Genomic DNA, 12,587 nt, shown 5'->3' with positions numbered 1-12,587 from the left:
GAGGCCGAGAGTGACGGTGAAGATGGAGGTGAGGTCGAGCGAGCTTGCGGCGGACGTCGACGGGAGCAGGAGCCTGGCTAGCGACGTCGGCTCAAATATAGCATGAGCACGAGTGTCGGAGAGAGTGAAGACGAGGGAACCTGAAATTTTGAATTTACGGAAGGGGCAGCCGTAATGTGCTTTGTTGACGGTGGTGAGGGAACGGCCACTTGGCGAACGCCGGGACAAACGCCGGAGTAGCAATGAGAGTGGAGAGAGAAGCGAGCAGCGCCAGAGCAAGGGCACTCGTAATGTGGTTTGTCGGCAACGGTAGAGAACGATCACTTGACGCAAGGCGAAGCAGCGACGAGCGTAGAGCGATTTTGGGATTCAAAATTTTGAAACCTCCCTCAGGTGAAAGAAATGGGAAATGGGAAATGGTAGTTCTCTTTCCTGGAGAGCAACGTAAAGCCTCTTCTCCCCCGTGCGTCAAGTGACTTTTCAAAGTAGCATTATTCTATTGTTGACTTTTCAAACTCTTTCTTTTCCCCTTTTTTTTTATGCCCATATATTACAAGGAGAGAGTCGATCCTGAAAGATATTTGGAAATCAACTGGTCCATCGACGAGAGAGAAGAAGAGGAAAAAATGGTGGTGAAGGTGTACGGGCCTGATTATGCAAATCCGAAGCGAGTGCTGGTGTGCCTGATCGAGAAGGGCGTCGAGTTCGAGACCGTTCCCATCGATATCTTCAAGGACGAGAACAAAGCCCCTGAATTCCTCAAGCTCCAGGCCTGTCTCTGTTCTTGAAACTCGCGTCTCTTTGGATCCAACTGGAGTTTACATTTTCTTTGTGGGTACTTAGCATTTGAGGTACTTTATCTGATTGTTTCTGATTCGGATCATGTGTGCGTGCCTGCAGCCCTTCGGATCGGTTCCTGTGATTCAAGATGGAGACTATACTTTGTTTGGTAATGCTCTCGACTTTTGGATTTTCACATCGCACTCCGATGCTTGGACCGAAACATGTGGAAGCACGGATGGTTCTTCAGCATGCTGTCGCTAGTGTAATTTGTCGGGTTAAGGTTTGGTTTTTAAAGTCTAAGAAGCTCTGCAATGAATAGATACCACAGGAAGTTGAAAAGCCCGAGTTCTGTCGACATATTCAGTTGATATTAGCTGCTCGTTTTAGCTCATGGACGTCCGGTGATTTAGCTTTGCGACTCCTTAATCACTTGCGTGCTTTGACAATAACTTTCGAGTGTTCTTTTATCCTCTAAAACAAAACAAAAAAATGCTGGTGTAATCAATATGCATTAGGGGCGGAGGATTTGTGCTCGGAACTCAGCACCTTCCAGCATTTGTTAGGTTAAAGTTTAGGTTGTCGTCTTTATAATTTGAACTTTCTAGGAGCCTGATCACTCTGAATCTCGAGTCGAAACATTTGCCTAAGCAATGGATGATTTAAATCAAAGCTCCATGGCGAAATAGTCTGAATTGGGAAGGATTGGGCGTGTGTTTCAGCGATGAGATGCGAGTCTTTCGAGGATTTTCCCCATTAGTCAGGATTGCTCAGGTTTAAGGAAAAGAGGCCAGGCTCGTCAGCTGGCTATCTGGGGAGTATCCAAGGAAGAGTAAAGAGTAGCTTCGAAAACTACCGTTTCCTATGTTGGCCAAAGGCCGTCGATTATCTGTTTGAACCTGCATTTTTGTCCAATTACTTTCCTGACCGATGTCGAGGCGGAATGATCAATTCATAGTCATAAAAACATCCCACTGATTCTGCACTGTTACTGTTGGTCTAACGTTGTGAGAGTAAGACTGCTTGTAAATTCAAAATCTCAGCGCTGGTCTCTTTTAGGTTGCGTTCTAGATTATGGTCAATTTCATGCGGGGGGGTAAAGATTTGTCTCTCTGTAATGGATCCTATTTTGTTCATGCAGAATCGCGGGCCATCGCAAGATATTATGCCCAGAAATACAAGCACCAAGGGACCGACCTGCTGGGAAAGACGATAGAGGAGACGGGGCTCGTCGAGCAGTGGCTCGAAGTCGAGGCCCAGTGCTACAGCCCGCCCATCACTGACCTCATCTACAAAATTGTTTTTGACCCGATTAGGGGACTTACCCCGGATCCGAAGCTGATCAAAGAGAGCGAGGACAAGCTCTGTAAGGTGCTAGACATCTACGAGGAGAGGCTGTCGAAGAGCAAGTACCTGGCGGGGATTTGTTCAGCCTCGCCGACCTGAGCCACCTCTCGTTAACGCAGTACCTGATGGGAAAAATGGGGAAGGAGTACCTGATAAGGGACCGGAAGCATGTGAGTGCGTGGTGGGATGACATCTCGAGCAGGCCTTCTTGGAAGAAGGTCGTCGAGCTCTGGCCCGGTCTGTATTAGGACTGTCTTTATTAGGTCCGCCGGATGCACCCGAGTCCCTGGTCCGTGAGAAGGAGTAGTCGCTTTCCGTGGACCATCGAGTCTCCCTGTGCCTAATTAGTACGTTACCACTCGATCCCAATCGACGGATTCAGGGAATCTTATAAGCTTTGTCGAGTCTGGTATGTGAAAGATCATGTGTCAAGTAGGATCACTCCAGTGAAATTATCCTGTATAAGACCTTTTCTAGTGTTGTATACTTCTCTAGTCTAGAATAATGCACTCTCCTAGATGTGAGACATCATGTAGTGGGTGTTACATGACATCACAACCATATGAAATGTGACAAGTTAATAAAAAGTATATTACGTTAGGAACATATTTACTTGAAGAATTATGATTGTTAATGTTGGGCGACTCATTTAGGGTGTTTTGGTAACGATTTTGTTCTTGGGAACAATTTTTTTATAATAAATGATTTTTTTTTGTTTTCTGTTTCGGTAATAATTTTTTAGTATAAAAATGCACTTGATAAGCGCAAAAACTTCTATTCCCGAAATAAAAATACGTTTAGTAAATTATATAATTTTATTGTTTCTTTTAATTTTTTAATAATTTTATTATATTTTTCATTTTTCCTCATTTGTGGCTGGCTGGGCGAGGTCCAGTGAGCTCGTCGGAGCTTCACCAAGCCAAGGCGAGGGTCGAGCTTGCCTTGCCAGGCCACCGGCAAAGCTCGACCTCGCCTAGGCGGCGTGAGGTCGATCTCGCCCTAGCCTAGTGAGGCTAAGCCTCGCACTGGCCGGCAAGGTTGAGCTCGCCTAGCCACCGGCGAGGCTTGGCCTTCTTGAGCCACTGTCCAAAAATTATTCTTGGGAATAAGAAGTTTCTTTTTTCTATTTTTTATTTTTATTCCAAATTTATTATCGGGAACAAAAGTTTTATCAAACACGTTTCTAATTCTTTTTCGTTCCTTGGAACAAAAGGAACAAAAGAATAGAAATTTTTGTTCGGGAACATAATTTTTTTTAACAAACAAGCCCTTAATATCCTTGTTAGAAAAATTGTTAATTTATTGAGTTAATTGGAATTCTATTCTAAAAAAAAGTATGCCATTTTTAAATGATTCTAATGGATGGTCATGAACATTTCTTTTCATGAAAGCCCATATATCGATATATTCCTTTCATTTGTCAAATAGAAACTTAGGCTCCATTTGTTTCATATAAAATGAGTCATTTGCAAAATATTTTTATAAAAAGATCATTTGTATTACCTTAAATAATTAGTCAATATAAATTTTTTTCATTATAATGTCTAAACATTTTTCGTGTATGATGAAAATATTTTCATTCATATATTTTTGTAAACAATATAAATAATTATTTTAAAAATAATTTTCAAATGATTTATTTTTCGTGAAATAAATACATCCTTAAAATATATTTTACTCCATGACCATGTAAAAGGCGTAGGGGCTGCTAGAAGAAATTCTTGTACCAACATTGTTTTTTTTTCTCCTACTTCTTTGGTCGTTGCTCTGGCTTTCTGCTTTCTAGCACTCAAGACATCGAGTTGCGTTCCTGCCCTCATGGATAGCAATCTTCAACTGTGATTTTCTGGAGTTCGCGAGCGCAATTTCACTCGGATGTTCGATTTGAGTCATAAATATCTTACGCCATTATGATAACAGGCCACGGGTTGTAATAGGAACCGAATTCCTTATAAAAGTTACGGTGTTTTGTGGTGACTTAGAGTTGAAGAACATCACAAAGCAATTGAAGTTGTCCGGCAAGCCGTTATGCAACATCAAGATCCCTCCTCTTCGGCGCATGACTCCACTATTGAGTTTCCGATGTTGGACGCAAATTGCGCAACCCCAAGATCTCCATAACTAGAACAAGAATATGCATAATTAAGTAGAAATATTAACACACTTGTTTTGGGACCCATCGAACATAAAGTGGAAGCTAAAAAAGGTTTACCCACATATCAAAGGGATTCACGCATCAAGTCATTCTCCTCTATTCCCCTCCGTATCACTGGCTTAATGAGGTGGCCCCTTCACGTGTAACGTTAGGTAAACGCTCCTTAGGTGAGGATACATGTGAGAATTATGATTAGAGGAGAGACTTGAGCACTATTTATAGAGTTTCCAACCAGTCCCCCTCATTACGGGGTAGGCTCAACTCGGCCCATACTAGCAAGCCCATATTAGACTAATTAAGAAATTTTCTATCTCATCTTAGACAAAACCCCGTAAAACGATAAATGTTAAACGGTAAATTACAATATCAATTAATGTAGTCCACAATTAGAAAAACTCTTACATTCTCCCACTTGGACTATATTAATTGAAATCGTCTCGCATGTGCGTACATTTGGTCCAGAGATAATTCTTAGGGTGTGCATGCAAACGTTTCTGTTTCTCTTGGTTTGTTCTTTTGTTCCCGGAACAAAAAAAACAGTAAACCCTGTTTGCTAACGCCACATTGTTTTTTTGTTCAGGGAATAAAAACTTAGCCCGGAATGGTTTGGGAACAGAAACAAGAAGCAAAAAAAAGTTGCTTCTTGTTCCAGAACAATTGCTAGAAACAAGCTAATTTTCTTTTTAATTTTCTTTTTTTTCTTTTCTTGCCGCGACCACCATGAACCGCACGGAGCCACCGCCCGCCGCCGCCGCCACCGCCGGTCGCCGCCGCCCCGCCGGTCGCCGCCGCCGCCCTGTCGCCGCCGCCGCCGCCGCCGGTCGCCGGACGCCTCCGCCGCCGGACGTCGAACGCCCTCTGCCGCCGTCGCCGGTCGCCTCCGCCGCCGGTCGCCGGACGCCTCCGCCGCTGACGCGGACGCCTCCGCCGCCTGACGCGGACGCCTCCGCCGCGGTCGCCGGATGCCGCCGCCGCCGCCCGGTCGCCGGACGCCGCCGCCGCCGCCCTGACGCGCCGCCGCCGCCGCCCCGCCGCGCCGCCCGGTCGCCGCCTGCCGGCCGGGTAGCCGTCTTCGCCTCCGGCCGCAGCTGCCGCCCGCCGTCGCTGCCGCCTCCGTTCGCCGGCCCGCGCTACCCTGCCGCGCACGACCGCTGCCGCCGTCGCCGTCACCGCCTGGCGCCGCCGAAGCCCATCGGCCGCCGACGACCGCCGGCGGTGACGGTCGGCGGTCGGCGGCCGCGGCGGCGGCGGGGGCAGCGGTGGCTGGCGGGCCGGCGACGGCGACCGGCGGCGGAGGCGGCGGCATTCCGTCGGCAAGATTAAAAATGAATAAATATAAAAAAGAAATTGTTGCGTTATCAAACGCATTTCTATTCTTTTCTATTCCCAGAGTAGAAATTTTGTGTCATTATCAAACGGGTTCTTTTACTCGAAATTGTTCCCGGAGCGAAATAGAAAAGAACCATTTCGAAAAAAACTCTTCCCCGTAACAGAAACGTTTGCATGCGCTACCTTAATAGTCAATCCTATCCCATAAAGTCACACCAAATTATGACGGTAACTGCATGTATATACACAGAGCCTTCCATGGTCACGGATGCTCTTAACTTTATTGACATGGATTCAATATGGTAGTGTGTCAAATTGATTACATCTCTCATAGAGAGATCCCATTTGTCAGTCACCATTCTCTTATCTTAGGTGTCACAAAAACTTGTGCCACTAGAGAATGCTTTACTTCCTTTGATTTGCTTATCAAACTTGCTAGATATAAGATATCTTTTATGAATATAGCAAGAATATACAATAATATCTTTCGAGATCAAAGAGATTTCCTTGAGTATAAATCTCAGATATATATTATTGATGCATTTCGTAAAAAGAAAGATGATATTTCTATCACGTACCAAATCAAGTAAAAACTTGCAATGCCTTATATTTATGACAAAAGATATTTGCAACATAATAAACAATCATCCAAAATTATGATAAATGCACGTAGAGATTTGTAAGGCGAGATGATAAAAAATATTCTCTTACCCATGGTATATGTTTGAAATATACCATTAATAAAAAAAATACATTACCTATTTTCGTAGGATATATTTTTCTGATTGCACCAAAATTTGTGTAGATTCGCAATCATTCTTGCCTTATTGAATTTCCTGCAATGCACTCATTTCATTTTTGGTATCCATCAATTTGGATCATTTCATGACGTTAGAGTAAAATATGAAATCTCCATAATCAAATATTGTTTTTTAATTCATTATAAAAAGTATTCAAAGAAAGAATATTATGCACAATGATATTTTGAAAAGTAAAATCTCACCTAGTCATAGTATGATAAAAACAGAGAGAATAAAATTCTTGAATATCTAAGAATATCTTGCATCATCACGTAAAACAGATTTTCACCTTGCAAAATATGACTAAATCTGAGAGTATAGAATTAGACAAATAATCTAAATTATCTCAAATAATCACACGTATTAAATCAAATCTCAACTCATGAATCACAAAAACAAATCATACGATTCTTTCTTCAAAATATGATCATTATAAAATCTCAATCAACCAAGAATATATCAAGTATAATGAGAAATTTTAAATTGTGTACTCAAACCAAATTGAGAAAAAAATATATATATTCCTTACCAAATTCTCTTTCTTCTCTTCCTTTATTTCCTGCAAAAAATAACTCATCTTTTCTTTGGTACCAATTTTTTCTTGGGTCCATGAGAGTTAGTAGAGTATGTTATTTTTACCCAATCTATCTTAATAGGTCTTCAGACTTTAAGACATTCTTTCTCAAAGTGTTTCAAGTCTCCACAATTTGAGCACTTGAGGGCATTTCAATCAATAGGTTTTGTAAAAATCCTTTCAAAATGCTTCTTATATGCAAGTCTAGGAGGTCTTTGTCTAAGTCTCTCATTGACTTTAAGAAAATCTATTAGAGAATCACTTTCCTTTTTGAAACCAAGTTTTGACTTATTATAGTAAGGTACTTGTATGGAAATGATATGTTCTAATGTTTTTGAATCATTTGAAAATTTTGTCGAAATATTTGAAAATTCATTTTTTAAAGAATCATTTTTTTTAACAAGTAAATCTCGACTTTCTTTTATTTGTAGAAAATCTTTTTGCAAAATTTCAAACTTTTCTTTTGAGAAAGATCCCTGTTGCTTAAGCCGAGAATTCTCATTTTTAAGTTCAGAGATTCTTTTAAGAGAAGATTTGATATTTAAGCGGAGCTCATTTATATACTTTGAAACTTTGATAGGAATTTTTGAGTTACTTACCTCGATTTCCTCATCAGATTCTAAGTTTGTGTTTGAGTCAGACTTTGATTCTGAGTCTGTGTTTGACTCAGACTCAGATTCTGAATGTGCTATCAAGCATATATTTCCTTGCTCATCATTTTCTTTTGTTCTTTTCTGGCCATTTTGCTTGTACTGTCTTCTTTCACTGAATTTCCTTCCTTTTCTACTCAGCTTTTTGAATTTGTTGATCATAAAAGCAAGTTATTCGTCGTCCTTGTCATTTTCTGAGCCTGTATCATCAAAATCAGCATTAGATATTAAAGCGATGGACTTCTTACCTTCGGGATCTTCATCAACGATTTGTTCCACTTCGTAGGATTGAAGAGTGCTAATCAATTCATCAACGAAGAGTGGCATAATCCTCTGAATATCTTGGATTGAGGTCTTGACATGGTTCTAATCTTTTGAGAGACCTTGCAAGAGTTTGTTGACCTTCATTTGGGAAGAAATTGGATGACCTTGATATGCTAAACCATTTAAAATTTCTGTAAAGCGGCTGAACATATCTCCAATCGACTCTCCTTGCTTCATCTTGAAGGATTCATATATGCCAAGCAGGAAGTTTACTTTTGTCTCTTTTACACGATCGGTCTCTTCATATGTAACATGAAGTCTATCCCAAATTTCTTTTACTGTTTCACATGAAGATATTCTGTTATATTCAGCCAGAGACAATGCATAATATAAAGAATAAATAGTTTTTGCATCAAGCGTTTCTCTTTTGGACATCTCCGTCCGAGACATAGGAGTAGGGGGTTTGGTTTCTTTGTCTTTGCCATTCTTATTTGATGTAGACACAATAGTGGGATTGATTCCTTTTTTCCACAACATCCCATTGCAAATGATCTCTAGATCTCAGGAATGCCTTCATTTTGTTTTTCCACACGTTGTATTCATTTCCATTAAAATATGGTGGCCTGGTGTTACTTTGTCCCTACATAAATCATGGTGCCAAGATACTAGCCATAGAAGATCTTTAGCTCAAAAGTAAAAACACTTTTATAAACCAAACATTTGGCTCTGATACCAATTGATAGGGTTAGTAAGGAGCACCTAGATGGGGGGGTGAATAGGTGTGAAAACAGATTTTGCAAAATACAGTGAAAAACTTTACTTTTAATCTGAGTTTGGTTGACTACAGACTTTGCAGAAGGAATCGGACTTTAACAGCTATTTCAAAACACATAAGTATATCGCGGCAAATAAAGTAAATGAGTTAAGGAAAGAGAATGCTGCACACGAAATTTATAGTGGTTCGGCTTAGATCAAGCCTACGTCCACTCTCCCACGTTAACAGCCTTCTAGCTGGATTCCACTATGCAATCAATAAGAGATTACAATTTTGACTGCAAACACTTAGTAGATCACACTATCTCACTAAGTCACTCGTTTGGTATTTCTCTCACGATCACAAACGTTTAAGCTCACAAGAGACAAGTGTATAAACAAAGACCACTCGAGCTTTGGAATTATAAATTCTACACTCTGTCTCTTACTTGCTCATCGGTCGTTGATCTTCTTAAATACTTTTTCACTTCCAAACTAGCCGTTGGACAGTATCTTGAGGATCGTCTTCCAATCTACCCATTGGACATATATGTATCTAGAAGATTTATTAGCCATTGAGTGACAAAAGTAGAATCTCAAATTGATTCTAATCACCCATACAAAGAATCTTGGTTTCCATAAGTAGAGCTTCTTCGTATAGAAATTTTTTATCTTCAAGATCCAATTGTCAATAAATTAGATTGAGTCAATCAAATCAATCTTGATGTATAATCCAAACCAGATCACTAGCCGTTATATGTTTGAGGCTTGTGTTACGTTATGTTGAATCTGGATGTAAAGTCTGGGTGCAATAGACTTTACAATCTGGGTTTGAATATATTCTGCTTCTGAATAGATTTAGCTTTAAGGTCTGAACACAGTCTAAATAAGTTTAGCTTTAACATAAAATCTGTCTTTTGGTTCTTCATTCACGTTCAGTCTGGAATTTGTCAGAGTTGGCAGACTTCTTATGTAGAACAAACTTTGACACTAAAGTCTAGCAGTTTTCAGACTTTGACATAAAAGTTTGGAAATCTTCATAATATACTTTGAACATGTGTTACGTTTAGTCTTCTGGTAGTCTTCAGACTTTGATAATATCCTTTACATGTTCTATCATCTGCATAGTCTATTACTTAACCATTAAACACGTTAGTAGCATTTGATTTATTTTGTCATCTTCAAAATATCATAAGGGATTTCCCTAACAATCATAAGTAGACAGAGATAACGTCCATAAATAAATCTATAATTATTGGATGATCCAAATCTTAAACAATAAATGAGCTCATTGCAATATTTTAGAGTCATGAGTTCGACTTTGACAACAAATGTAAATGAGCTATGGCAACGTTGATATGCGGATTAGTCAACGCATGTCAAATCTACTAAGAGAAAGAAAACATGATCATTTACCTTTGCGAATCTTAATTAGTGTTTCAACTTTCTCGCCTACTTCAATTTTATTTACTTATTTTTATATTATTTTCATTCAATTTTTTTTTTTGTTTTTTTTTTTTATTCATTTCCATCATTTCTTAATAAATTAACCATACCAATATACCTAAAATATGTAATAGATATAAATGCTAAGTATGTATATATAGAAAATAAATTCAGATATATAAATAAAAATAAAATGAAAATCATTGTTATTTTGAATTTCCCTTTTAATATTAGAACTCATATATTTGTTTATATTTAATTATTTAAATTCGAAGAAATTTGTTATTAGACAAAAATAGTTTTTATATCATAAATATAATAAATTCTATCTATATTTATTTCATCTCTTTTATGGGATATTTTTAATCTAGGGCAAAAAATCCCTTGACAGCCAAAGGAGTCCCTACTTGCCATCCCAACTTTACCCAGATAGCATACACAGCCAAAAGAGTCGCAGTATTTCCACATAAGTTGAACTTACAGAGGGATTCAAACTCATGGAAGCAAATGCAAAATGCAAAATGCGAAACTTCATAGTGATGGGGACCAATTACCTAACCTTGATTAATTGTGGGTTGGTGCATCATTAACGTGTGCACCTTCTTCTGCTGCTCTGACAGAGACTTCTTTATAAAACGCGGGAGACAACGGAGAGAGTTGCTGACTAGGTCCGTCAAGAAGGAAGAAAGAAGCAGAGAGAGAGAGAGAAAGTGACGATGGTGGTGAAGGTGTACGGACCTGACTACCCGTCGCCGAAGCGGGCGCTGGTGTGCCTGATCGAGAAGGGCGTCGAGTTCGAGACCGTCGGCGTCGACCTCTTCAAAGGCGAGCACAAAGCCCCGGAGTACCTCAAGCTCCAGGTCTGTCCCGGTCGTTCTTGAAACTCCAACTTCGCTTTCGGTCAAACTCTCGACTGCTTGACTTTTCATCGTGTCTCCTTTCGTGGGTACTTGGCATTTGAAGTGTGTCTTGTCTGATTGACGCTGATTCGGATCTCGTGTGCGCGCGCGTCTGTGTAGCCCTTCCGATCGCTTCCTGTGGTTCAAGATGGCGACTACACTCTGTTCGGTAATGCTCTCGACTCTTGGCTTCTTGCATTGTTCTTTTCTTTCTATTGCTGTTTTCTTGCGGTCTTGAGATCAGAGCACGGGGACATACGGATGGTTCTTTAGCGTGCATATGTTCCTAATTTACTAGGGCTGTTTGCGTTGTAATCGGCCAGTGAAGCGTCGCAATAGTCTAAAGAGTTCTGCGATGAGTGGATATCAGAGGCAGTTGAAAAGATTGAGTCTACTGGCATGTTGACTTGATATCAGCCACTCGTTTTAGGTCACAAACATCCACTGTCAATCTCAAGTCTAATCGTTTGCCTTAGGAACAGATGATTTGAATCCGAAGCTCTTAAGGCCAGGCTCGTAGTCTCCATATCTGTTCTGGAGTTGTTCATGATCTGTCTCTTTTCATATGTCGACCAAAGGCCGCTGATTTTTTGTTTGGACCTGCATTTTCATCCGGTCATGTTCTTGATGGAGTTTAAGCAGAATGATCAGTGCATAGACAGTGAAATATCCTGCTGCATCTACACTTATACCGTGGGTCTAGTGTCATGAGAGTAGGACTGCTGGAAAATTCGAAAGCACAGTGCATGCCTCTTTTAGGTTTCATTCTGGTTATTTGTTGCTTTTCATATGTGGGGATAAAGATTTGTCTGTCTACTCTCTGTGATATATCCTGTCTAATTCATACAGAATCGCGGGCCATCATAAGGTATTATGCCGAGAAATACAAGGACCAACGGACTGAACTGCTGGGGAAGACAATCGAGGAGAGGGGGCTCGTTGAGCAGTGGCTCGAAGTCGAGGCCCACAACTTCCATCCGCCAATCTACGACCTTGTCCTCAAAATTGTTTACGGCCCGTTCATTGGGCTTACCCCGGATCCGAAGCAGCTCAAAGAGAGCGAGGACAAGCTCTGTCAGGTTCTGGATATCTACGAGGAGAGGCTGTCAAAGAGCAAGTACCTGGCAGGGGATTTCTTCAGCCTTGCCGACCTGAGCCACCTTCCATTCACCCAGTACTTGGTGGGCAAGATGGGGAAGGAGTACCTGATAAGGGACCGAAAGCATGTGAGCGGTTGGTGGGATGATATCTCGAGCAGGCCTTCTTGGAAGAAGGTCCTTGAGCTCTGGCCCGGTCTGTATTAGGACTGTTTTATCAGTTATGCCGAGTGCACCCGAGTCCTTGTTCTATGCGAAGGATAGCGAGTCTTTCTGTGACTACTAAGTATGTTTCTACTCGATCTGGGTGATCAAATAAGCTTTGTTGAATCTGGTTTGACCGATCGTGTCGTGGACCTCCTTCTTGTTGTTTTATTCATGACAGTGTTGTGTGTTGTCGGGCTATGTACGCAGCTGATTAGTACTATGCGAGCGACTTTGGTGAAATTAAAAATTAATCACCTACTTATCAACTTTTGAGGATCTTTTACAA

The 12,587-nt window shown here is 40.7% G+C and overlaps 2 protein-coding genes across 2 annotated transcripts; both read left to right on the top strand.

Annotated features, from left to right (window-relative positions):
• Positions 1–560: 560 nt before the first annotated feature.
• LOC104425063 (glutathione S-transferase F9) lies at positions 561–2,745 on the top strand. Its single transcript, XM_010037640.3, is given in 6 exon segments — positions 561–770; positions 901–949; positions 1,922–2,200; positions 2,203–2,250; positions 2,253–2,314; positions 2,316–2,745. Coding segments are annotated over 6 exon segments (642 nt in total). The 5' UTR covers positions 561–626; the 3' UTR covers positions 2,376–2,745.
• An 8,015-nt stretch (positions 2,746–10,760) lies between these two features.
• LOC104425062 (glutathione S-transferase F9) lies at positions 10,761–12,587 on the top strand. The gene is made up of 3 exons (XM_010037639.3): positions 10,761–10,958; positions 11,118–11,166; positions 11,847–12,587. Exons 1-3 carry the CDS (start codon positions 10,815–10,817, stop codon positions 12,299–12,301), a joined length of 648 nt encoding a protein of 215 aa, XP_010035941.1. The 5' UTR covers positions 10,761–10,814; the 3' UTR covers positions 12,302–12,587.

The sequence above is a fragment of the Eucalyptus grandis genome, chromosome 11 (genome assembly GCF_016545825.1).
Source record: "Eucalyptus grandis isolate ANBG69807.140 chromosome 11, ASM1654582v1, whole genome shotgun sequence".
Lineage (NCBI taxonomy): Eukaryota > Viridiplantae > Streptophyta > Magnoliopsida > Myrtales > Myrtaceae > Eucalyptus > Eucalyptus grandis.
The sequence above is the reverse complement of the archived record's forward strand: the minus strand, read 5'-3'. Positions and strand labels throughout refer to the sequence as shown.

Bases quoted from the DNA above. Each gene is read 5' to 3' on its own strand.
- LOC104425062 (XM_010037639.3), top strand. From the start codon at position 10,815: ATGGTGGTGAAGGTGTACGGACCTGACTACCCGTCGCCGAAGCGGGCG. The intron at 10,959-11,117 runs GTCTGTCCCGGT...GCGTCTGTGTAG, and splicing joins CGGAGTACCTCAAGCTCCAG to CCCTTCCGATCGCTTCCTGT. The intron at 11,167-11,846 runs GTAATGCTCTCG...TAATTCATACAG, and splicing joins TGGCGACTACACTCTGTTCG to AATCGCGGGCCATCATAAGG.